Source organism: Phyllostomus discolor, chromosome 1, assembly GCF_004126475.2.
Source record: "Phyllostomus discolor isolate MPI-MPIP mPhyDis1 chromosome 1, mPhyDis1.pri.v3, whole genome shotgun sequence".
In the NCBI taxonomy this organism is placed as follows: Eukaryota; Metazoa; Chordata; class Mammalia; order Chiroptera; family Phyllostomidae; genus Phyllostomus; species Phyllostomus discolor.
In genome coordinates, this window is record NC_040903.2 from 110,121,881 (window position 1) to 110,149,171 (window position 27,291).

Sequence of the window (27,291 nt, forward strand, 5' to 3'; positions counted from 1 at the left end):
AGGATTATCTTAGAATGTTGTGATTAATTTTTAATAGATGTGAAAATGCCACATTAAAAATGACATTTAAAAAAATGACATTCAAGGTGTAACTTTAGTTTTACAAACCTTCTTTGTGCCTTTCCTTACATAGGCACAAAACAGTGTATGCTTAAGAAGAAAAGCTGGTGAACAAGCCTTACCCTTTGAATTTCCTAATTTTGGTTATTTCCTTCTGACCCACCTGCTATTTATATAAAACCTGTGTGTGGAAGGATACTAATGTTTTAGCAGTGGAGTGCCCTCTAGCTGTGATTTAAGGAACCTGATAGATACTTTAGTGACTACTTAGTTTTGAGTGATTGTTTATAACATTGTTTTTATATTTGTCAAGCTGTTTCATATTTCCATAATTTTATTACAGAGGAAATCTCATTAAATAAAAAGAAAATATTAAAGTATTGAACAGGGTATTGGTCTCTGATTAGCTTTAAGGCTTCTTTTACATTTATAAACTGTGGATATTGAGGGTTTATTGGAGGTGTGCAGGTGAGGTTGGCAATTTTATTATCCCTAAGAGATTTTTTTGGTAGACTGTTCACAGCACCAGGCAAGTGGAAACTCATTTGGATGATTTTATTTTATTTTTTTCTAATTTGCTTTTGATAGTTACTAATTATATTGCCTATATAGTTGCCAAAAATCGACTTAGTATTTAATTAGTTGTCATCATTGTATAATTTAAATTCTATTTCCTTTATCAGTACCTTTCAGAAGTAGTTCTCAATTCTCAAGTTCTTCAAAGAACTCAAAATGTGTGCAGTAGTGAAAGAAACAGTCATAATACTGCAGACACACTACGTGAAGGTCATCCATTGGCACTCCTTTGCAAAGTATCAAAAAATGTGCTTTACCTTTACAAAGGAATACTTTTTTTTTCCTTTATATCCTCACCTTTTGAAATTTAAGCAGATTAACCAGGAAATTCTAAAGTAATATTGGCTGCATTTTCCATTGCTGCCAAATACTCTGTACTCTTAGAGAGAAGGAGTACAGTGAACTCTTGGTTCATAAAACCAAGACACTTCCTTAATTGGGGAACATCAATGTGTGGTTGACTATTAGCACCTTGAGGTGGTGTAATGAGCAGTCTGTTTGTTTCACACAGGCTCTGGGGCAGGTGATTTTTATGAATGGCACTCTGATGCTTGATCGTAAGAATTCTGGTTTTCTCATGAAAGAGGTTTGAGATTAGGAGTGGTGGTGACATTTATATATGGAAGAACAAGAAATATCACTGTATCAAGAAAGTGTTTTTATTTTGTTCTTGCTGGTAGTATTCACATTTCTGGCTAAGGCATTTTTCCTCTGTGACCTGGTCTCAAGTTTAAAGGAATGATGTTATCTGGAAGAATTTTGAACCCTGTTTAATTGTTGTTGTCTTGTTGCCATTGTTTTCCAGCATCCTCCAGGACAAATAGCAAGGAAATACAGCTCCTGCTCCACGATTTTCCTAGATGATAGCACAGTCAGTCAACCAAACCTCAAGTATACAATTAAATGGTGGGTATACAGATTTTTGCTTACCCAAATGCTTTTTCTATTCCTTAACTTGATGGCTAACTGGTTGGTTGTGGGGTCAGTCAGGGGAAGGCCATTGATTGTGGATATTCTTTTTAAAAAGTGATTTGGTAGTTAAAATGTGAGGTATTCAAAATATTTCTCCATATTATCAGTTATTTGAAAAGACCAAATTTTAAATTGTTTTGAATGTGGATTAAAGGATATTTTTTATTTTGGGGGCATACTTTCTACCTTCTCACTTTTTATTAAATTCATCTTTGCATAACTCTGCTAATATTTTACCTTCAAAATAATACAGGATTCCAGTTTAAGACTTGGCTACTGTAGAAAGCAGGCCTTGACATAGTGAAAGTGTCCTTGCCCACAGTTGACCTGAGTTCTGACCTCTGCTCTATCACCAACGGGGAGGGTTTGGGTAAGACCCTTCTCTTTGTAATCTTATTTTCAAATGGGGTTTAAGGAAGGAAAGGGAGTCTTGGTATAAAATTTTTTCCCTTTGGACTTTAGTTTCCATATTTTATAATGGGAGGGAAGGGGCTTCTCCTGTAATGTTGCCACTAGTGTTTTGATAATGAGATCACAGAGAACCTGATATGCTGGGCCCTGTGGTCTTCAGCTCATCTGTGAAAAATCTGGGATATTTTATCTTTATGCTTAAGAAAATATACATTTAACAACAATTTATGTTAGTGTTTGAAGTAACTGTTTACATTTCTAAATAGAAAGTGTTCTTTTGCAGTGGGCTAAGTTTTGAGGCTAAAGCCCTGTTCTGAATGTTACCACATGTGACAATCAGTCATAGCCTCAGGCAGGCAGTGAGGACTCCTCATGGTCTTCTGTAGACAGAGTTTACTCCAGGGGAAGGTGGATGTGGGAGCACTTGGAGGGAGGCTGCCTTCTCTTTTGTGGGGTTGATATCATAGGCTCTAAATGGGAATGTTGCTTATTCCCTCAGCACCTTGGTGATAAGGGGCGTGGTCAATGACAAATAAGCATAAATCCAGTCAGTTGCTATAGGTGGGAAGAGGTATGGATAGCATGGCTCCCAACACATGTCCTCGGCTGAGCCACTCCTGCCCTTGTGCCTAAGTGTACTGTGGGGAAATGGGAAATGGCAGTGTTTTCCAGAGTAAATTGTTGGCAGTTGTGAAGAGAAGTGGAAAGCCCTGAAGATATGTGCACCATGTGATTATGGGCATTTGCTGAAGCTCTGGAGCTCAGAGCAAAAGGCTAAATTCCTTTAGTCCTAGAATCATCTTCATGGGAAGGAAGACAGAGTAGAAGAGAGCAGAGGATGCCTTCTTTAGGGCCAGTGGGAGCTCTTGGGATTTACAAGTGGATCTGAATAAGTTGCTCAATGCTTTGTCTTTGGATAAATTGAAATTCCCACTGGTTGTGACATGGATACTTAGGAGTGGGTGGGAAAACACAGTAACAATTTGATATTGTATTGTCTCAGCTGTGAGATGCAATCACCTGTTACAACTATGCATCTGTATAAATCAGTGGTACCAGCCCCACCTGTGCCTGGGAGTCACCTTGGCGCTTAAAAACACACCGACATTTGATGTCTCACCCCACAGATCCAGTGTATGGATTTTGTAGAGTCTCTAGGAGATTCTAGTGGGCAACCAGTATTGAGGACCATGAGGTAGGTGGACAGCTGCTCTCCCCTCCCATCAAAGTTTCCTTGAAAGTTGTAAATAAACTATAGGTAACTGGTAGGAAAAGAAGCTAAAAAGTTAGATCAGTTAAGATGGCTGACTTTTGAAATAAAATTTTCAATGTGGGTACTATGGCTTCCCAGGTCCAAAAGACATTCTGTCTGCATCATCCAAATTTGATATTCTTTCAGTCAGTAGCTTAGTTGTCTTGAAAAGGACCCTGCTTTTAAACATGTACCTGCTGACTTCGGGCCAAGATGGAGGCATAGGTAGACATACTTCGCCACCTCACACGACAATAAGAAGAATAACAACCAGTTTAAAAACAAAAAACAATCAGCACTTCCAGGAAATTGAACTGTATGGAAGTCTGACAACCAAGGAGTTGAAGAAGAAACATTCATCCAGATGGGTAGGAGGGATAGAGATGGGCAGCCAGGGCAGAGAGGACACATGGCAAAGTGGCGACAGTGGTGGCTGGTATAATGGGTAGTCTCACATTCATGTGTGGCAAATCAAAACCAAGAGGGACAACTGGGGAGTGAGTGATCCCAACTCAAACCCAGACTACACAGTCTAGGGTTCCAGTGCAGGGAAAATAAAGCTTAATAACCTGTGGTTGTAAAAACTAGTGGGGGCTGCACTGGCAGAAGAAACTGCCAGTCTCTCAGGACAGTTCGTTTAAATGGGGCAAGAGCTGAGTAAGCAGCATTGCTCCCTCTCTGACCTCTCCCCCACATACAGTGCCACAAAGCAGCAAAGCGGTTTGTCCTGACCTGGCGAATACCTAAGGCTCTGCTCCGTATATTGTAACAGGTGTGCCAGCACAGGGAGTCAAAGCAGCTCTACCTAATACACAGAAACACAGGGAGGCTGTCAAATAGAGGCAACAAAGAAATATGGCCCAAATGAAAGAACAGATCAAAACTCCTGAAAAAGAACTAAGTGACATGGAGATAGCCAGTCTATCAGATGCAGAGTTCAAAATACTGGTGATCAGGGTGCTCACAGAAATGGTTGAGTATGGCCACAAAATAAAAAAGTGAAAGCTATACAAAGTGAAATAAAGAAAAACATAAGGGAAACCAACAGTGAAGAGAAGGAAGCCAGTACTCAAATCAATGATTTGGAACAAAAGGAAGAAATAAACATTCACCCAGAACAGAAAGAAGAAACAATTCAAAAAAATGAGAAGAGGCTTATGAACCTCTGCAACAACTTTAAACATACCAACATCCGAATCATATGGGTGCCAAAAGGAGAAGAGGAAGAGCAAGAAATTGAAAACTTATTTGAAAAAATAATGAAAGAAAAATCCCCCAATTTGGTGAAGGAAATAGATGTACAAGTCCAGAAAGCACAGATAGTCACAAAGAAGTTGGACCCAAAGAGAGCCACATGAAGACATGTCATAATTAAAATGCCAAAGATTAAAGATAAAGAGAGAATTTTTAAAAAGCAGCTAGAGAAAAGGAGAAAGTTACCTACAAAGGAGTTTCCATAAGACTGTCAGCTGATTTCTCAAAAGAAACCTTGCAGGAAAGAAGGGACTGGTTACAAGTATTCAAAGTGATGAAAAGCAAGGACCTACATCCAAGATTACTCTATCTAGCAAGGCTATCATTTAGAATGGAAGGGCAGATAAAATTCTTCTCAGACAAGGGAAAGCTAAAGGAGTTCATCACCAAGCTTTTATTATATGAAATGTTAAAGGGACTTATCTAAGAAAAAGAAGATAATCAAAAATCCAAACAGTAAAATGACAATAGACTCACAACTATCAACAACCAAACCTAAAAACAAAACAAAACAAAAATGAACTAAGCAAACAACTAGAACAGGAACAGAATCACAGAAATAGAGATCACATGGAGGGTTATCAGTGGGGGAGTAGGAAGGGGAGAGAGGGAAAAGGTATAGAGGATAAGCATAAATGGTAGGTAGAAAATAGACAGGGGGAGATTAAGAATAGTATGGGAAATGGGGAATTCAAAGAACTTACATGCATGACTCATGGACATGAACTAAGTGGGAGGAATGCTGGAGGGAGTAGGGGTACTGGGTGGAGGGGGGCAAAAGGGAAACAAATGGGACAATTGTAATAGCATAATCAATAAAATATACTTAATTTTAAAAAAAGGAAAAAGGAAAAAAATGTACCTGTTGTACCTGTGAGCTCTGAAAATATAAGGAAGGGGGTAGGAAGAGGCTAAATCTGAATGCCCTCCTATTCTAAAATTTTGCCTAAACCTTACCCTGCACCTGTCAAGGGAAACCTTTGGCTCCCTCTCCTAGACATTACAATTGATTACACACTCATTAATACTGTAGTTCAGCTTTGTTGTGGGCATGGTGAGCATTTGTAGGCTGAACTTGCTTTCTGAAAACCATGTATGATCTTTTTTCTTTGAGAAAATTCTCTTGAGTTCTAAACAACCAATTTCTATTCTTATTTTTAAAAGAAAATGCTTCTGTAAATTGATGAATTGCAAAAACGAACAGACATATTTACAAATTTAGTTAGGGAGTGGGTGGAGAGTTGAGTGTTATTGTAACAGTGAAAGAAAGGCTTAAGTATTAAAAATTTGGGCCCTCGCTCTATGCTCATTGTTTTCATAGGCATTCCTTCTTTTTGGAGAACTTGATTTTCCCATCTTTCCTCTAAATGCTAACAGCTGTGGTATGAATTTAGTGTTTACGAACCAACTCCCCTCCCAAATCCTTGTAGGGAGGATGATGACAAAGATTGGAGGGAGGATGGGGAGCCCAATTCACACAGCTGGCTGACAGGGTCAGAGAGCACTCATTCGCTACTTGCCTCTCAGTGTTTTGGAGCCCCTTAATCTTCTGAGATCTTAGGATCCTCGTCTGCTTTGCTGATTTAGTTCTAGGTGAAAAGTAAGACAAGTGTAGTACCAATGATCACAATCATTTCTGTTTCTTTGGTCAAGAAAATAGCATTTCTTCCTTTGTAGCTATGTGGCAAAAGCAGTTAAGCAAATCCTTTGATCCAAATGTACTTTTGGTTTGGCCCAAACCCATCTTCGGTGAAACCTCACCACTTTCTGAAGATGTGGCAGAAATGACCAGGCCTCCAAAGCTAGGTTAAGCATTTGGAGCAGAGCCTGAAGCTAGAGATTGATTCAGCTTTCAAGTGACTGCCCTTTACCCCCAGCTATCACTTCTCTCAAGATAACCAACTAAACTGGCCCATGGGGCTGGACTGTACATGAATTCTCAGGTTGGTTTTTTCAATTTCTGGGATATGACCTGGAGTGGAAATTGTCTTATATAGTGGCTCTATTTTTCTTTTCTTTTTTTAAAAATTATATTATTGTTGTTCAAGTACAGTTGTCTGCATTTACCCCCTTTCTACTCCCCTCCTACCCTAGTGGCCCTATTTTTCATGGAGGTCTGAGACCACAATAATGTCCTGTTTTGCCTTTGGCTCTGGAAATTTGGCAGATAGTAACTCTGGGGCCCTGCAGATTTTCACTCACTCTGCAGAAGCCGATAGACCTTTTGAGATGGAATTATTGATGGGGGAATCACAGTGATAATAACTTCAGTTTTAGAACTTTATATTTGAGATTATGCTGTTATATATTTCATTTGGTTATAACAACTCCATGTTGTATGAGGTGGCACCCAGAAAAAAAACAGTCATCTCCTGGAAGATGGCCTCTTGTAGTACAGGCTTCCCCCACTAGGTCAGTGCTTTAGGAATCCATCTGTGTCAGTGTACTAGCTGGAGTTGTGAGAATCTGTGGCTTAAGTGAATTTCTTTTGAAGACTTTCAACACATCTACTCATTTCATGATGGGTGATTTATGAGTGCACCTGTCCACACCGTGCTGAGTGTTGAGCAGTTTTGATCGAAAACAGCATGACCCCCATGCCCCACCCCCATATCCACCTGATCTTACCCCAGCAACTTTTTTTTTGTTTCCCTGAGTGGAAAAAAGTCCTCAAAGGGAAATGTTTCACTGATGTAAAAGAGTGAAACAAAAAAATGGCAGAAACACTAAAAGACATCAGAATTGATGAGTTCAAAAAGTGTTTTGAACAGTGGAAAAAATGTCTCAATGGGTGTATTGCATCAAATGGAGGCTACTTTGAAGGTGACAGAAGTTTAAACATGTAAGAATAAACACACCATTTTTTATAAGTAAATTCCAGGATTTTGGGGTCACTCCTCATAGGTTGAATGGTCCTAATAGTCAACATTAGGAAATGAAGGCTCTGAGAGGTGAAGGAGCCATGTTTGAACCAGGTTCCTCCATTTCCCAGTCCAGGGACAGTTGTCCTGTGTCACATTCCCTCACAGGAGAAGTGAAATGATTAATTACTACGAATCCAATAATATGAAATGTTCAGCTTAAATCTAACATTAGATTAGAAGAGCAATCAACAGTGTGAATAAAACAGTGATTTTTTTCCTTTTCCCAGAGGTATCATGGTCAAATGAAAGGGCACAAAATCATACAAGTTAGAAATCCTGGCATCTGGTGTCTGAACTTGAATTTTGTCATTTATAAAATAGAATCAGTAACATCTATTTTCCATTGTAGGGCTGGTTCATGTATGTGAAAGCACTTTGAAGACCATATTATTTTTTAAAATTCTGAAGCTTTTTTACCCCACTTAGAATTCTTTCATCAGCTTAAATTTTTTTCAAGATGTTAGGAGTAAGAGAATATATTATCATTTGCTCATGAATCCTTTTAACACTTAGCTGAAATCATTTGAATGAATAGATCTGGAAAGAGAAATTGGAGGAATATGTTTTCTTTTGTTACAGTGAGATTAGCTATTGTCATGTGAAGTCATAGGTAAGCATCTGAATTCTTGGAATCCAGCAGGTATGCCTAAGTTTCCAAGTGGGTGCCTTTGAGGGACAGTGCCTTGGATGGCAGTTTTTGTGTTCTGAGACCCAGAACACAGTCTGATACAGCTAGTTAGCTATGTTCTTAGGAGCTTAAAAAATGAATGTTGGCCCCCTCAATAAATTTTATTTTATTTTTTTAAGATTTTATTTATTTATTTTTAGAGAGGGAAGGGAGGGAGAAAGAGAGAGAGAGAGAGAGAGAGAGAGAGAGAGAGAGAGAGAGAGAGAGAGAGAGAGAGAGGGAGAGAGAGAGAGAGAGAGAGAGAGAGAGAGAGAGAGAAACATCAATGTGCAGTTGCTGGGCTTCATGGCCTGCAACCCAGGCATGTACTCTGGGAATCGAACCTGTGACACTTTGGTTCGCAGCCTGTGCTCAATCCACTGAGCTACGCCAGCCAGGGCTGAATAAATTTTAAAGTAAAACAAAAATAATGGAAGGAGCTAGTTTCTACAAAAGAGGAAATTTTTTAAAAATTGGCCAGTCAACACGAAAATTCTGCCACCTTGATAGGTTATCAAAGAAACTCAAGTTGAAAACAGGTGGACCGCTTTTTAACCTACCTAGTTGGAAAACATGTTATCAAAACATTTAAGGTGAGTGCTGGTAGGAATGAGGTAAAATAGACACTGGTGGGGAAGTACAGTGGTACAGTTTTTTGCAAAGATATTTGGCAGTGTATGTGGGGAGGCTTACAATTATTTAGATTAATTGTAAGACTTTAGATTAATTCCAATTATATGATGTTCTCTTATGGAAATGTAGTCACAGGCTGCACAAATATTTGTCTCTGAGGATATGTATTATGCTGTTAATTATAACTGCAAAATATTAGAAACACGTTCAGTAGCGGGGAATGGTTAATAATTATTCAACAACTATGTGATAGAACATAGGCATTTAAAATTATGTTTTTAAAGAATATTTTAATGGTAAGAAAAATGCTAGTGAGGATAAAAGTAGGATGCAAACCTGTTTATTTACACATATAATGTGTAGAGTCTGTGTATCTCAAGCTAATAGTCATCTTTGGGCAAAGGATTTTATTTATACTTATTTTTATTTATACTTCTGTATGTTCTAAAAATTTTATCCTACGAGTATAATGCATTTTATAATCAGAAAAACATTAGAAAACATCAGGGGAAGGAAATATCTTTGTTAAATTAAGATCTTTTAAAAGTATAAAATAAAATTTTAAGGTCATATAACATATAAGAAGTATAGCACCATTTCAGCAAGTGAGTAAGTAGGCAGATTGCCAAGGGGTTATTGATTTAAGAGGAAAAAATATCAAACCACTGTGGGTGATATTCACATTTTTCTGGTAGCTATAAAGAAACCACTGATTTTTTGATTTTTTAAAGTACTGGATACTGAGTTGGAGGTTTCTAAAGGTGTTTAATTTGCACCACCTGTTTTTTTTTTATACAGTGCCTATATTTTACAAGTGAGGAAAACTTAGTTCAGATAGTAAGAGAAATTTTTAAACATCACTTGAAGTTCTGGTATTTCTGGAAAAGATTTAATAATTGCTAAGAAGGAGTAGCAGGATGATTCACTTTAAAGCGGGCATTTTTTTAAACTTGGCATTCTGAATTAAATGGGACTGTTTAGATGGATCGTTTGACTTAAATTTAAATATTTATGGTCAGACTTGAATATGTTTATGAAACATTGAACTGCATTTTATTTTACAGTGTAGCTCTCGCAATATATTACCACATCAAAAACAGGTATGTGGATGATTAATTTTGTACTAAAAACATTACATTGTGTTTTTTCCGTTATTTTTTCCTATCATGTTCCAGTTGCTTTGGTCTTCATATTTTCATAGAATTTCTAAAGTTAGTATAATTTACCAAAACTTCCCAGGTAAGTGCTGAATGGTTTCTGAATCCAAGGAAATCAGATGGGTGTCTATGTTTAAAGGCAGCAAAAGAAACAAATCTTCTTGATAATGCTCAACTTCCTCTTTACTCTTTAAACAGTCTATCTTTATAAAATATAATTTAAAAATTTACTATATGCAAGTTTAACTTTAAAAAAATAGTGTTTCAATTTTAGTAGAGGAAATTTTGGTATAAATTTAGGCATAAATCATATTAAAGTAGTAGAAACCCTCTCTTTGATATGACTCTGAAGATAGTTCAGTTTACTTAAAAAGTCAGTTAAAACAGAGAATCAAAGAAAAATTTTTAAAAAGTTACCATTAATATTTCAACATAAAACATGTAAAAGTACATCCATTTGCCAGTTTTTTAATGCAGCGTCAAGACTTTAGTTTTGAGCATGGAGCATTGATTAGAGTACCAAAGTGACTTTCCTTTATAAGCCACACCTGTAATTTATCCTTTTCCATAGTAGGATTTAAAAAAAAAATCAATATCAAGGAAACTTAAGACATTTTTGCAAAACAATCAGAGCATAGAATCGTTCAGGTTTTTACCACAACTAATCTACAATTTATTTTTAGTGATGCTCTTTTATTGGGTCTTTCCAAAGCATCCTTCTTCATTTTCATAAGAACAAAGCCATTCTTATTGCAGTCTATTTCATTGATTAAATGACATTTATGCTGTATGAATCTAATAACAACTACAAATTGTGTTAAAGAACAAAATTGTACCCAGTAAATTTAAAGATCTAATTAGCTTTATTAAGTGACTCATAAGTTAGGCAGCATCCCATCTAGCAACTAGGACATTTCAGGGGTTGTACAAAATGGAAAGTTTTTATAGGCAGAAAAGGGTGGGACTAAGAAGTTAAAAGAGTGGATTATTTCAGGCAGTGACACCAGTCTTTAGGGGAAGCAGATTACTTTACTAATGCTCACAGGAAATTCCAGACTGATTGGTTTAAAAGTCCACTCCTGGGAGAGGCTGAAACTAGTTAGGTTAATTAGTTTGGTGATGTGGCTTAGCAAAAGTGACTCTATTTTGGCTTTTTTTTTTTTCTTTACTTTTTTTACACTGGTGGGACCCATTGCTGGGAACAATCCTGACCTCTCATGGTTGGAATGGATCTCAGTGGGTGGCAACCTTCAGTGTAAAGGGAAAAAGGGAGAGTTGGGATAAGCCAGTGAAGTGGAGGTTAGAGACAGACCTTCTACTGAAAAGTTTTATGGGAAAAGGTAAATGGAAATGTGTTCTCTGTAGTGACTTTTTTTCTGTATTGTAATTGTGGTTCATGGTTTTTTATAGTGCTTGAGAATTTTGGATTTAAAAATTTACAAAATGTAGGCTATTGGACTTTTGAACCTTGACCAGAAAAACATCAGTGAAAGTGCACATTTTGTTTTGCTGCTTATTTCTATGTAAGTTGTTAAAACTTTTTAAACATTTAAGTCTTAAATTACAATGTAGTGTCGTTCATGGAACTCAGATGTGTTCTGAAGCAAACCAGTTTTGCATTAGCATCTCTTGGTGATTTCTCAGTTCTTAGACAGTTACAGACCCCAGAGTTAATTTATAGTCATAGCTGATAATAAGAGCCAATTTTATTAAGTGCATACTCTGGCCACCCTGGGCAGCTCTTTACATGCATCATCTCATTTTTTTTTAATAGCTTCATGAGGTGATACTGATACTGTCTCTATTTTACAGATAAAGAAACTGGGACACAGAGAGGTGAAATAACTTGCCTAAGATTACATAGCTAGTCAGTTGGGGGATGGGGAATTGAACCTGAAATATACTATCAAGACTTTTAATCACTCTATTGGCCCAGTGCTGATAAACTGGGCCAAAAGTAAGTGAATGGAAGTTACAAAGTCCAACTGAAAAAGTGAGCATTTGTAAACAGGCATGACTGGTTTACAGAGTATATCCTAAAGGTCTTTTGGGATGAGGTGGCATTGACTGTCTGCACACTTTCTCCTTGATAAATCACACTGGCCAGACCTCTGGAGCTGGTGATGGATCCATTAGCTTGGTAGAGATGGTACTATTCAGCTGAGACATCACTTTTAATGGAGGTGAAAGGAAAATCCATTTCTCAGAGGAGTCATTTTAGCTTAAATTCTTAATCCTCTTTCATGTCTTGAACCTACATTTTCATTTTTACAATTACTTCTGGTGAATGTTTCTTGAGAGTGCTGAAAGGCTTTTTAGGGGCCCTCATTCATCAGAAAAATTAAATAGAACTTTGAATAGAACTAAACAGCTCAAAGAAATGAGGTATTGGGCCAGGCTTTGTCTCTCACATAGCACCTTGAATATCTTGCAGAGGCAGTTGTGAGATGAGTATTGGCTGATTTTTCATAGCCAGGTTTTATAAAGGCTGGTGAGCCTTTAACCAGGTCACCAGGTATACCAGAAGGAGCCAGCTCTATGTTTTTGGACCCCAGTCTCAGGTTCTGCCTGGTTGAACTTGTCTTTTACTGGTGTTTATCTAAATCTTTGCTACGTGTGTTCCCTCAGGCTAGTGAAAATGAGCATGGGTATGAATGCCCAAAGCTTTTAAAACAATTAGTAATGCAAATTGAGCTTTTCTGTTAAGATCTTTCTTTCTCTTATTTTTATGTAGGCAGTGAATTCATAGAGCAGAAATTGTAGTGTTTACCACCATGGCTGTGTGTTAGGGACATGTCTATCATCTTCTGATGTTCACAAGCCTAATTGACATTGGAAGCGCAGACAATGGAAGTGATATACTGTTACCAGAAACAGTGGTTTCCAAATGTGTCTTTTAAAGAAAAGTTTTTAGGCAAAACTCAACATTGACCCCATAAAAAGTAGAGCTGTCTGTGGTGAGGTGTGGATAGTCCCTGCAAGGCAGCTGCTTGAGGCACTGTGTTACAGTGAAGCCACCATTTTATCTGGCTCCGGTACCAGCCTGGTAGTAGCAACCAGCCATTTTTTTATAGGTTTACTAGTTATTGGGCTAAGCTTTTCTATGCATCACCTTTTGTTTTTCAATATAAAATCGTGAAACTCTTAATTAAATGGTTAAGTTGCCTGTTGTGAAAACTTCAGATTAATCTCTAGGACACATTCAATATTAATTTTACTTCATTTTACCCTTGGACTTCTTGTCAACCATTACATACTAATAGTTTAAACTGATCTATCAGCTTTTGCTCAAGAAACAAGATGTTAAAGAAATTTAGATTTGGTTCATTTGAAAACTCAGCAAATAAAAATTGATATTTTCACTGAAATTAATTCATAACCTTTATTCTGTGGTCTATTAAAAATTATCTAATACTGTACCAAGTAAAACAAATGATTACTCAGTGCCTTCTCTCTCAAGTTACACTTGGATCAAAAAATATATTTTTTTTTATTTTGAATGAAACTCATTCTTACAGAAAGTAAATTCCATTTTCTATTAATTTTCCCTACCAGGGACCCAGATGGAAGGATGCTCTTAGATATTTTTGATGAAAACCTTCATCCTCTTTCGGTAAACTCCTTTTTGTGTTTCATGATATTGTTTAGTTATTTTGCTTTTGCTTTTATTGGGTGGCCAGCCATCTGAAAATATTTTCTTCCCTAGAAATCCGAAGTGCCACCAGATTATGACAAACACAACCCAGAGCAGAAGCAGATTTACCGGTTTGTTCGGACACTGTTCAGTGCTGCTCAGCTGACAGCTGAATGTGCCATTGTCACTCTGGTGAGTGCCCTCAGGATGACTGTAGGCATCTTGTAGTTGAGTGTGCACAGGGACTCCTATCAGGTAGCCTAAGGGCACCACAGTTTCTCCTTTGGAGGTTAGATTATGGATCTTCTAAAAGAGCATGTAAAGTCTTGTTTCACAGTCTCCTCCAAAAGCCAGTCATACAGTCATATTCAAAACCAATAAATGTTGAAACCTTAAATTCAGGTAAGTAAACATGGGGCTGAAGTGGAGTAGAGAAGGCTGCCCCCTCCCAAAATGTCCAGCTTCCCTGTTGTTGATTCCTACAAAAGTTTTAAGGACATTTGTAAGATATGATAAGCACATACATCCTACATGAATATCTATGTAGGAAGGAAGTGTATACTGCTACCTTCTCTTTTCTGAGTTTGTGTAAATAATGTGTCTATAAAATATTCAGAGACAATGGGGAGGTAATCTGCACTTTCAGACTTAAACAAGAGATAACTATCGACACTTTTATTTAGATTCTTAAAAGTTTAGGGACTATTTAGGTCAAATATTATTTGGGAAATAGATTTGACAGTAAAACCCATTGTCACTGACCTTTTACATTGTGCACAAATCAGATAATGAGTTGTCCTAGAGGGGACAGAAAGCCATTCCCTGGATCTTCTGAGATTATTGTCAGAAAGTATAGAAAGTATACAGGTCACTTGAGGACCCTTTGTGTCTCTATCACACTAAGAGCTTTGTGCTCTTCATCTTCAGCTAATGCAGCAGTAAACCTGTTTGTTTATTCATACATTGATTCATCTTTTTGTTTGTTCATTCCTTCTCTGGTTTAACTTCTTGGTAATGGGTGGTAAAACAGACATTCAACAAGTAATCATTAGGCAATTTGAATGATTATAGGCTCTTAAATCATAATTAAGAAGTAGACTTATTGTTCAGCTTTGTTATCCCAAAGGATTTCAAGTTCTTCCAAAATAAACAGGGTTGAAATTTTTATGTGGAGAAATTGCAGTGAAGAGAAAAGGGTATGAAAATTAGATGAAACCATGGATGAGATTAGTACTAAAATTCATGCTCTGAAGAAATGATGTATTTTAAAGCTACTGCAGATGGCATGTGGTGATTTTTTAAACTTTAATTCCTAAGAAAATTATGACCTGACTGACCTGATTGTACATCAAGCTTAGATTTATTAGCATATATTTTAGTATGAAGGTCAGATTTTCATTTCTGCAGCTTGCCCAGTTTCTGCAGAAATGTTGAGAGAACATCTGAAGTGCATTCCCCACTCAAGAGCAGTAGGGTAGATTAGTTAGCTCATGTCTTTGGAGTGCTATAGGACTGGTGCATATTTGTCAGTCATTGTAACTATTGAAGTCTTCACCCAGCCTATTAGATAAACTGGTAGTTTAGCAGATTAGTTTATATTGGGGTCTTGTTGGTTACAGCCTAAGGATGAGCAGCTGTGGGATCCTGCATGGTGGGTAAAGCACTGCAGACTTATTACCTGGCAGCTGTTGCTTTTGTTGGCTGAGAGTCAGCCTATGTACCCCTTGGCAGAAGGCAGACAGATACATGCTGTGAGCCAGACCTTGTATCATAATTCTTTCCTTTTCTTGCATCCCCTAGACTTAGAAACAGCCATTCAGAACAGGTCCTGTCTAGAGTTGACAGAGAGACACTAATCTTGGCTTTTCTCCTATGTATTCTCTTGGCATACTGCCCAGCAGGAGAGCATGGGGGACTTAGCTCTGGCCTTGTTGCCCTCAGTGAAACAAGACTGCAGCCTGTCTGTGGTGAGAGTGCTTCTAAGACCTTTAAACACTCAGCACCTAGTAAACCCCAAACAGGTATTTCACAGCTTAATTAACTTCATCTTAAAAAAGTAACATAACTTAATATCACTAAATATATTTCTTTAACCTTGCAGGATATGCTAAAAGCTTTCCTATTGACACTGACATGGGAGGAAATTTAAAAATAAGGATAGGGTAGTTGAATTGCACCTTGCTGAGTTAAAAGTTTTTATAAGTTATGATGAAAGCACTTCAAAATGTTCCCGGCAATAGCTGTGGGAAGTTAGAGTAGGGTGGAAGGGATTAGTGTCCAGTTTCCCCTCTGCACAGCCCATCCTTTGTTTTAGGAGCTACTCTAACTGGGTTATCCTTAAAGCCACGAACGGACACCCATTTTAGTTCCATATGGTGCTTTAATGACAAAATATTGCTCACTGTCTTTCTAAGTCAGGGACTTTGATCACTACAAGGATGAGAAACTTACACAGAGGCCAAGGTGAAAGATATATTGGAAATTCCTGAGTCCCATGTATTTCTTGTCCTCTAGGATAGAAGTACAATACCTTAGGCTGTGTAATGAGATCAACAGATTATTCCCCATTCCTATTTTTGGGGTCTTCCTCACCAGGCCTCTGCTCCTTTCTGCTGGTCTTCAGCATTACTTTTCAGTTTGGCTTCTGGTTGTTCATGCCAAAGAAGTATTACTAGAGGAAATAGAATTCTTCCACAGCATTGCAGGAAACACATTTCAAGGATACACAAACAGGAGGATTTGAGGTGTAGTAGCAAGATTTATTCAAGGGGTGTGCAGAGCATAGATGGCCTCTGAAGAGGCTGCCACACTGCCTCATCCACGACCAGATGACTCAGCTCCATCTTGCTGCAGGCTTGCACTTGTCTGTACAAAGCCCAGGAGGAGGGTCAGGGCTTTGGCCCAGAGCTGCTGTGCCATTTCTGTGGCATCGGCAGCTGAGGCTTCAGTAGTCCAGAACAGTCTCTCATCCCTTCCAGTCTGCTTTTAACACTGTGCTTCACCAGTACAGCTGCCACACCCAGGCACATGTGGCTGCTATGGAAAGAGAGTGCCCTCTTCAAGAAATCATGCCCCCATCAGCCTTTGTTAAGGTTTGATTATGTCTCCGTGGGCTTTGGAGAGAGAAGGCTATCATTGAAACTAACCACTGTCTTTCCTGGATCTTCTCCAAGGTTATGTGGTGCTTTCCCCTAACCAGTGATTTTCCCAGGTTTGTACCCTTATCCTATTTGATCGTTTTCCCAGATTTTCCCAGGCTAGACCCCTCCCTTTTATGGTCACTATTTTAACTCCTACTATGCATGCCTCTGCTGCTGGTGGGGCGGTTGTTCCCTACGGAGATTGGAAAGCTGACCTTTCCTGTCCACTCAGATGCCCAGATTGTGAAGCTGCTGCTTCCTAGTTAATCCAGGTCAGTGTCCAATTGCATTTTCTCCCTTCCTTTGTTAATAACTAACTAGCTGCCTACACTAATAGAAGTAGCTGTCCCCCAGCCTTGATTCTGTATGACTTTTTATTTAAGTCCCAACACTGGCTAATTTTATCTTATGTTTAGTTTAGATTTTGGAAATGGGATGAATTTTGATTGGTTCCATCAGTGACTGGCTCAGTTCCTTTGGGGTCAGATGTTCACCCTTAAAACAATCAGTTGTGGCTCAGAGATGGCAGGAGAAAGGGGCCCCAGGCTTTGTCGTGAGCCATCATATTTCTTACTGTGTTGGCTCGTCTACTCAAAACCTCTTGTGGTTCCCCAACTTCGTCAGAGGAAGACGCAAAGAAAGCCCTTAGGTAACCCATGGACCCCAGCAGGATCAGACCTCATTTTCCTCTCAACTCAGCTGCCTCCACTGCCCCCTCTGGTTATTCTGCTCCAGCCACTATGGCACCCAGACACATAACTACCTCAGGACTTTGGCACAAGATGTCCTGATCCCTTTCAAGTCTTTGGTCAGAGGGCATGTCAGTGGAGCCATGGTATTTTAAATTGTAACCTTCCTTCTCCCTCATCATTCCCTTCTTGTTTTATGTTATTTATTATTTTATTTTATCTATAAGCTCAATGATTAGTGATTTTCTATCTTTTTGCCTTTTTTTGTTTGTTCACTGCAATATGACCAGCATCTGGAATACATCCTGGTACATAATAAATGCTCAGTAAATATTTATTAAATGTTCAAAGTAAGCTTAATAATCACTGCCTGAATCACTGGCTGAAGTAAATAAAAATGGTGTTGATATGCCCCACACTTTGAAACATAAGGAGCATTCTGTGGCTATTTGCTATAGTCTTCCCCTTCCCCAGAAGTAGCTTTATAACTTTAAATTCATATTCTTCCATTTTACTGCTTAAGTTATTAAAGTGAATTTTCTGAAGGGAGGGTGGCATAGTCTTTTGCTGTGGGTACATTGCTCAGCTAGGCCTCTGACTGAGTGTTGCTGACAAAGGTTGGTTCTGTCTGAACAACTGTGGTGATGGGTGATGAGAGGGAGAGAGGAAGTTAATGAATGATGGAGTGGAGTCAGGTTTAAAGAAAAGGGGAATCAAGAAGAAATGGAGGTGGCAAAGTGAGAACTAACCAGACAAGAGAAGATATGCTAGCTTTCTATTAATTATTTATATAGCTATATTACAGTTACCATACCATGGAATCCACTCATTTACATGAACACTTAAGTAGTTTTTAATATGTGATGCAACCATCCACAACCTAATTTCAGAATATTTTCATCACTTAGTAAAGATACCCCTTATCCTTTAACAGTCATCACTCTTCATACTTGATCCCCACCTCAGATATGGGAAACCACTAATTTAGTTTCTGTCTCTGTGGATTTGCCTACTCTGGACATTTCATATAGATGGATTCATATAATATGTGGTCTTTTCTGACTGGCTTCTTTTCACTTACAAAATGTTTTCAAAGTTCATATACATTTTAACATGTACAGTATTTTTCTTTTTATTACCAAGTAATATTCCATTGTATGGATATAGCACATTTTGTGTATTGGTTGATGGACATTTGAGTTGCTACTTTTAGCTGGTACAAATAATGCTTTTGTGAACATCTGTACACACATTTTTAAGTGTGCATATGTTTGCATTTGTCTTGGTAAACACCTAGGAATGGAATTGCTAGGTCAGGTGGTAAATCTATGTTTAACTTTTTGAGGAACAGCTTGACTGTTTCCCAGTGCAGCTGCTCCATTTTACATTTCCATTGGCAATATTACTAGGGCTTCAATTTCTCCACATCACATCCTTGTCAGTACTTGTTATTGTCTTTTTAATTATTGCTATTCTGGTGGGTGGAGAGTGATATCACATTATAGTTTTAACCTGTAATTCCCTAATGATTAGTATGTTTATTATGCATTTGTATATCTTCTTTGGAGAAATGTCTGTTCACATCCTTTGCACATTTTTAAATTGGGTTTTCTTTTTATTGTTGAATTCTAAGAGTTCTTTATATGTTCTGGATGCAAGTCTCTTGTCAGATATATGATTCACAAGTATTTTGTCCTAATCTCTGTGTTGTCATTTCAGTTTCTTAATGGTGTCATTTGCAACACAAGTTTCCATTTTTGTGCAGCCCAATTTATACAAGGCCTGTTCAGAAGGTTTCCAGCCATGTAATATGAAAATTAGAGACATTTATTGAAGAAGATACAAGAAACATTATACATAGGACAATGATGCCTCAGTCCCCTTCCAAGTAGGCACTTTGGGACCTCACACAGTTCTCTCAGTCACCGCCAGCTGTCCTGTCAGTTTTCCCGAATCTCATTGATGGCCTGAAATCTCTTCCCTTTCAAAGGTGATTTTTAGTTTTGGGAAATGCCAGAAGTTACAGGGTGTCAATCTGGGCTGTGGGGGGATTTGCTGAGTCACCTGGGGGATTTGAAATTCCATCAAAAAATTCTGCTTAAGTTGTGATGCATAAGCAAGCACATTGCCATTATGAAGCTGCCAGTCACCAGTTGCCCTACGCTTTCTGAATCATCTGAAGATTTTTCACAGAGAAATATTAAGCTTAATGCAAAATTTGATGCAGATTCATTACTGTACTTGCTCAGTCATTTTGAATGCAATGGCCACACAGTACACATGATCACTCAATTGCACCTACCTTCACCACTGACTAGTACAGTGAAGTTGCAATTGTTTTTTTTAATCTTTATTGTATTTTTTCCATTACCATATAGTCCTCCTGTATCCTTTCCCCCCAGCTGTCACCACACTGTTGTCCATGAGTCCTTTTTCCTTTTAGCTCAATCCCTCCCTCTGTCCCCTCACCTCCCCACTTCCCAGGTGTCATCCTGCTCTCCATCTATGAGTCTGTCCCCATTTTCCTTGTTAGTTCAGTTCATTAGATTCTACATATAGGTGAAATCATATGGTATTTGTCTTTCTCTAACTCATTTATATTGTTTAGCATAATGTTCTTCAGGTACATTCATGCTCTCTTAATGGTAAAATTATTTTTTTAAAGCTGAGTGGTATTTCATTGTGTAAATATCCCATAGTAGTTTTATCCACTCATCTACTGATGGACATCAAGGCTGTTTCCAAATCTTGGCTATTGTAAATAACACTGCATTGAGGATAGGGGTGTTTATGTTCTTTTTATCCAGAGTTTCCAATTCTTCAGATAAATTTCCAGAAGTGGGGTCACTGGGTCATAAAGCAGTTCCATTGTTAATGTTTTGAGGTAACCCCATACTGTTTTCCACACGGTCTATACCAGTCTGCTATCACACCAACAGTGCGAAAGGGTTCTGCTCTCTCCACATACTTGCTAGCACTTATTGTTTGTTGGTTTATTGATGATAGCCACTCTGACATATATGAGGTGACATTTTATTGTGGTTTTATTTTGTATTCCTGTGATGATTAGTGACATTGAGCACCTTTCATGTCTATTGGCCATCTGTGTTTCCTCTTTGGAGAAGTGTCTATTCAGATCCTTTGCCCATTTTTAAATTGTTTTTGTTGTTGTTGTTGTTTGTTATTGTTTGTATGTGTGTTGAGTTTTGTAAGTGCTTTGCAAATTTTGGATATTAACCTGTCATCAGATGTATCAGCGAATATGTTCTCCCATTCAATGTTTTTTTTAAATTTTGTTGATGATTTCCTTTGCTGTGCAAAAACATTTTAGTTTAATATAGTCCCATTTGTTTATATTGTCTTCTTTTTCCTTTCCCTGCAAATAAAATATTGCTAGCAGCAATGTCCAAGATTTTGCTGCCTGTTTTCTTTTGTGACTTTTACAGTTTTAGGCTTAACATTTAAGTCTTTGATCCATTTTGAATTTGTTGTTGTGTATGGTAAAAGAAGGTGGTCTACTTTCATTTTTCTGCATGTGTCTGTCCAATTTTCCCAAGATCATTTATTGAATAAACTGTCTTTAGCCCATTGTATGTGATTGCTTCCTCTGTCAATATTAAATGACTATAAAGGTGTGGGTTTATTTCTGGGCTCTCTATTCTGTTCCATTGATCTGTGTCTTTATGCTAGTACCATGCTCTTGATTACTATGTCCTTAGTAGTGTAGTTTGATATTAGGCAGCTTGATTCCAATTTTGTTCTTCTTCCTCAGGATCATTGTTGCTATTTGGAGCCTTTTGTGGTTCCATATAATTTTTTAAAATATTCTAGTTCTTTGAAGTACATCATTGGAATCTTAAAGGAATTGTTTTGGATCTATAGATTGCTTGACATAGTATGGACATTTTAATGATCACTCTTCCTACAAATGAACACGTTATGCTCCCTCCCACTTATTTGTATCTTCTTCTGTTTCTTTCTTCAGTGTCTTACAATTTTCCAAGAACAGGTGTTTTATATCCTTGGTTAGGTTTCTTATTTTTTTTTGTAGCAATTTTGAATTGAGATTGTTTTCTTAATTTACCTTTCTTAGTTCATTTGTGCAACTAAACATGCAACTGATTTCTAGATATTAATTTTGTATTTTGCTACTTTGCTGAATTCATTTATCAGTTCTAGTAGTTTCTTCTGGAATCTTTGAGGTTCTCTATGTACAGTTTTACGTCATCTGCAAACGAAGACAGTTTTACTTCTTCCTTTCCATTTGGATGCGTTTTATTTCTTCTTCTTGTTTGATTGCTGTGGCTAGGACTTCCAGTACTATGTTGAATAAGGGAGGTGAAAGCAGAAATCCCTGTGTTGTTCCTGATTTTAAAGAGAAGGCTTGCAGGTTTCGCCCATTGAGTATGATGCTGACAGTGAGTTTGTCATATATGGCCTTTATTATATTTTGATATGTTCCCTCTAATCCCACTTTGATGAGAGTTTTTATCATAAATTAGTGCTGGATTTTTTCAGATGTTTTTCCTGCAAGTATTGATATGATCATGCAGTCTTTATCCTTCATTTTGTTTATGTGGTGATTCACATTTTTTATTGCAAATGTTGTACCAGACTTGCATCCTGAAGGAAATTCCATTTAATCATGGTGTATAATGTTTTTGATGCGTTGCTGTATTTGGTTTGCTAACATTTTGTTAAGAATTTTAGCATCTATGTTCATCAGTGATATTGGCCTATACTTTTCTTTCTTTTAAGTGCCTTTATCTGGTTTTGGAATTAGGATAATGCTAGCCTCATGAAATGAGTTTGAGAGCCTTCTTTTCTCTTGAATTTTTTGAAATAGTTTGAGAAGGAGAGGTGTTAGTTCTTCTCAGAATGTTTGCCAAAATACACCTGTGAAGCCGCACAGTCCAGGGCTTTTGTTTCTCAGGAGTTTTTTGAATACTGCTTTACTTTGACTAGGTATAATCTGTCTATTTTTCCTGATTTAGTTTTAGAACCTATGTTTCTAGGAATTCATCTATTTAATCCAGGTTGCCTAGTTTGTTGGCACATAATTATTCATATTATTTTCTTACAATCATTTGTAGTTCTTTGATATCAGTTATTTCTCCTCTTTTATTTTTGATTATACTTATTCCGATATTTTATTTTTCTGCCTTTTCCCCCCACTGCTCCCTACCACTCCAGCCTTCCCCAACTCCCTCCCGTTTCCACCCGACCCTTGTTATATTCGATCTGTCCTTTATAGTTGTTCCTATAAACCTTTCACCATTTTCCCCCATTATCCCCTCCCTTTTCCCTTCTGGTTTGTGTAACCTGATTCCCAATTTCAATGTCTTTGGTTATATTTTGCTTGCTTGTTTGTTTTGTTGATTAGGTTCCAGTTAAAGATGAGATCATATGGTGTTTGTCTTTCACCACCTGGCTTATTTCACTTAGCCTAATGCTCTCCAGTTCCATCCATGCTGTCACAAAGGGTAGGAGCTCCTTCTTTCTTTCTGCTGCATGGAATTCCATTGTAAAAATGTACCATAGTTTTTTTGATCCATTCATTTACTGATGGGCACTTAGGTTTCTTCCAGCACTTGGCCATTGTAAATTGTGCTGCCATGAACATTGGGGTGCATAGGTTGTTTTGGATTGGTGTTTCAGGGTTCTTAGGATATAATCCTAGCAGTGGAATTGCTAGCTCGAAAGGCTGTTCTATTTTTAGTTTTTTTGAGGAAATTCTGTACTGTTTTCCACAGTGGTTGCACCAGTCTGCAATTCTATCAACAGTACACCAGGGTTCCCTTTTCTCCACAGCCTCTCCAGCACTTGTTTGTTGATTTGTTTGCTGTTTGTTGATGGCCATTCTGACTGGTGTGAAGTGGTATCTCATTGTGATTGTACTTTGCATTTCTCTGATGGCGAGTGATGTTGAGAATATTTTCATATGTCTCTGGACCCTCTGTATATCCTGCTTAGAAAAGTGTCTGTTCAAGTCCTTTGCCCATTTTTTAATTGGCTTGCTTGTCTTAGAGTGGAGTTGTGTAAGTTCTTTATATATTTTGGAGGTCAAACCCTTGTCTGAGGTATCATTGGCAAATATGTTTTCCCATATGGTTGGTTCTCTTTTCATTTTAATGCTGTTTTCTTTAGCTGGGTGGAAGCTTTTTATTTTGATGAGATCCCATTTGTTTATTCTTTCCCTTTTGTCCCTTGTTCCAGGGGACATATCAGTGAAAATATTGCTACAAGGAATATCTGAGACTTTCCTGCGTACGTTCTCCTCTAGGACTTTTATGCTGTCACAACTTACATTTAAGTCTTTTATCCATCTTGAATGTATTTTGGTGTATGGTATAAGTTGGTGGTCAACTTTTATTTTTTTGCATGTAGCTAGCTGCCCAGCTGTCCCACCATTTGTTTTTGAAAAGGCTATTTTTACTCCATTTTATGCTTCTTCCCCCTTTGTCAAATATACTAATTGACAATAGAGACTTGGGTTTATTTCTGGGCTGTCTGTTCTGTTCCATTGGTCCATGTATCTGTTCTTATGCCAGTACTAGGCTGTTTTGATTACAGTGGGCTTATAATACAGTTTGATATCAGGCATTGTGATCCCTCCTACTTTGCTCTTCTTTCTCAAAATTGGAGCAGCTATTTGGGGACATTTATGGTTCCATATAAATTTTTGAAGTGTTTGTTCTGTATCTGTGAAATATGCCATAAATTCTATCTGTGAAATAGTTGAATAAGCATTACAATGAATCTATAAATTGCTTTGGGTAGTATGGACATTTTGATGATGTTAATTCTCCCGATCTGTGAACATGGTAATGTTTCCATTTGTTTCTGTCTTCCTTAATGTCTCTCTTGAGTGCTATGTGGTTTTCTGAGTATAGGTCTTTTACCTCCTTGGTTAGGTTTATTCCTAGATATTTTATTTTTCTTATTGCTATATCAAATGGGATTTTTTTCCCCTTATTTCTGTTTCTGATATTTCATTGCTGGTATACAAAAATGCCTTTGATTTCTAAATATTGGTTTTGTATCTCGTTCTTTTGCCAAATTCATTTATAGATCGAGCAGTTTTTGGGGGGAGCCTATAGGATTTTCTATCTACACTACCATGTCATCTACAAACAATGACGGTCTCATACCCTCTTTTCCAGTTTGAATGCCTTTTATTTCCTTTTCTTGTCTGATTGGTGTGGCTCGGACTTCCTATGCTATGTTGAATAGAAGTGGTGAAAATGGACAACCTTGTTTTGTTCCTGACATTAGTGGGAAAGTTTTTAGTTTTTTCCCATTGAGCATGATGTTGGCTATAGGTCTTTTGTATATGGCCTTCATTAGGTTGAGGAATGCTCCCTCTATTCCCAGTTTCCTAAGTGTTGTTATCGTAAAGGAGTGCTGTACCTTATCAAATGGTTTTTCTGTATCTATTGATATGATCATGTGATTTTTGCCTTTGCTTTTGTTTATGTGATGTATTATGTGTATTGATTTGGGAATATTACACCATTCTTGCATCCCTGGGATGAATCACACTTGGTCATGGTGTCTGATCTTTTTAACACATTGCTGGGTGCGGTTTGCCAATATTTTGTTGAGGACTTTAGCATCTATGTTCATCAGTGATATTGGCCTGAAGTTTTCTTTCTTTGTTGTGTCTTTATCTGGTTTTGGGATTAGGATGATGCTGGCTTCATAAAAAGAGTTTGGGAGACTTGCATCATTTTGGATTTTTTGAAATGGTCTGTGAAGGATAAGGGTTAGCTCATCCTTAAATGCTTCATAGAATTCTCCTGTGAAACTGTCTGGTCCAGGGCTTTTGTGTGTTGGGAATTTTTTGATTACTGCTTCATTTTCATCAGCTGTTACTGGTCTGTTCAGGCTTTCTGCTTCTTCTTCATTGAGTTTTGGAAGATTATATTTTTCTAGAAATTTGTCCATTTCACCTAGGTTTTCAAATATCTTGGCATATAGTTCTTTGTAGTAATTTCATACAGTCCTTTGTATTTCTATAGTCTCAGTTGTAATCTCCTCTTTCATTTGTGATTGTGTTTATTTGGGTCCTCTTTTTTGCTTGATGCATCTACTTAAAGACTTGTTGATTTTGTTTATCTTTACAAAGAACGAGCTCCTGGATTTATTATTATTTTAAAAAAATATATTTTATTCATTATGCTATTACCCCATTTCCCCTTGTCAGTCCCCTCCACCCTGTACACCCTCTCCCACCCACATTTCCCCCCCTTTAGTTCATGTCCATGTGTCATAAGTTCTTTAGCTTTTTCATTCCCCATACTATTCTTGCCCTCCCCCTGTCTATTTTCTACCTACCATCTATGCTACTTATTCTCCGTACCTTTTCACCCCCTCCTCCTCCCACTCCCCTGTTGCTAACCCTCCATGTGATCTCCATTTCTGTGGTTCTGTTCCTGTATTAGTTGTTTGCTTAGTTTGTTTTTGTTTTTGTTTTAGGTGTGTTTGTTAGTAATTGTGAGTTTGCTGTCATTTTACTGTACATGTTTTTTTATCTTATTTTTCTTAGATAAGCCCCTTTAACATTTCATAAAATAAAGGCTTGATGATGATGAACTCCTTTAACTTGACCTTATCTGAGAAGCACTTTATCTGCCCTTCCATGCTAAATGAAAGCTTTGCTGGATAGAGCAGTCTGGGATATAGGTCCTTGTCTTTCATGACTTGGAATACTTCTTTCCAGCCCGTTTTTGCCTGTAAGGTCTCTTTTGAGAAATCAGCTGACAGTCTGATGGAAACTCCTTTGTACATTACTGTCTCCTTTTCTCTTGCTGCTTCTAGGATTCTCTCCTTTATTTTTACCTTGGCTAATGTATTTATTATGTGCCTTGGTGTGTTCCTTCTTGGGTCCAACTTCTTTGGGACTCTCTGAGCTTCCTGGACTTCCTGGAAGTCTATTTCCTTTGCCAGAATGGGGAAGTTCTCCTTTATTATTTGTTCAAATAACTTTTCCACTTGTTGATCTTCCTCTTCTGCTTCTGGTACTCCTATAATTCGGATGTTGGATCTTTTAAAGATGTCCTGGAGGTTCCTGTGTTTCTCCTCATTTTTTTGAATTCTTATTTCTTCATTCTTTTCTGGTTGTATGTTTTTTTTTTCCCTTCCTTCTGGTCCACTCCATTGATGTGAGACCCAGCTTTCATTCTATCACTATTGGTTCCCTGTGCATTTTTTTCATTTCACTTATTGTAGCCTTCATTGGTTCATCTGATTTGTGACTGAAATCAACTAATTCTATGAGCATCCTGATCACCAGTGCTTTGACCTGTGCATCTGACAGGTTGACTATGTCTCGGTTGCTTAAAAAAAACTGACTCTGGGGCTTTCAAATCTGTTTGAGCCATCTTCCACCCCCACCCCCTTTGGTGTGGTCGCACCTGTTATGTATGAGGGGCAGAGCCTTAGGTGTTCACCAGGGTGGGGCACCCCAGTCGCTGGGTTGTGACGTATGTGGGGGCAGGGTCCGAGAGGGAACAATGGCACTTGCTCCACTCTCTGTGGGACCTCAGTCCATTCCACTGTTTCCCCTGAGCAAACTGGGCCTCTCTGGTGCCAATTTCTGTTTGGGTGGACTTGTGCACACTGTGGGACCTTCCAAGGATCTCTCCTGTGAGGCTGGGAGTCCCTCCCTGCACCTCAGTCCACACAGGTGTCCTCAGTTAGTGCCCCAAGGCTCTATTTCCCTGTGCCGTGATCGTGGGTTATGCACAGTGCCTTGCTTCACAATCACTGCCTTGCTGGGCCTGCCGGTTGCCACCCCGAGGCCGGGGCCTGCTAGCTGCCGGTTGCTCGTTCAGGGTACACCCACTGCAGTCTTGCCTGCCCCAGATGCCTCATGCGCCTGGTCCCAACACTTTCTGCTCTCTGCACCATGGCTCGCGCT

The 27,291-nt window shown here is 38.1% G+C and overlaps 1 protein-coding gene across 3 annotated transcripts in view; it reads left to right on the forward strand.

The window, feature by feature from the left end:
* The window catches only part of LOC114491709 (cyclin-Y), a 260,899-nt gene that overhangs the window by 203,006 nt on the left and 30,602 nt on the right, over positions 1-27,291 (forward strand). For 2 of the 3 annotated variants that reach the window (XM_028505935.2, XM_028505937.2), the window contains 4 exons: positions 1,442-1,542; positions 9,814-9,849; positions 13,462-13,519; positions 13,613-13,732. In XM_028505935.2, the coding sequence (XP_028361736.1) occupies positions 1,442-1,542; positions 9,814-9,849; positions 13,462-13,519; positions 13,613-13,732 (315 nt within the window). The remainder of the gene's footprint in view (positions 1-1,441; positions 1,543-9,813; positions 9,850-13,461; positions 13,520-13,612; positions 13,733-27,291) is intronic. The other variant, XM_028505936.2, reaches the window with a different exon arrangement.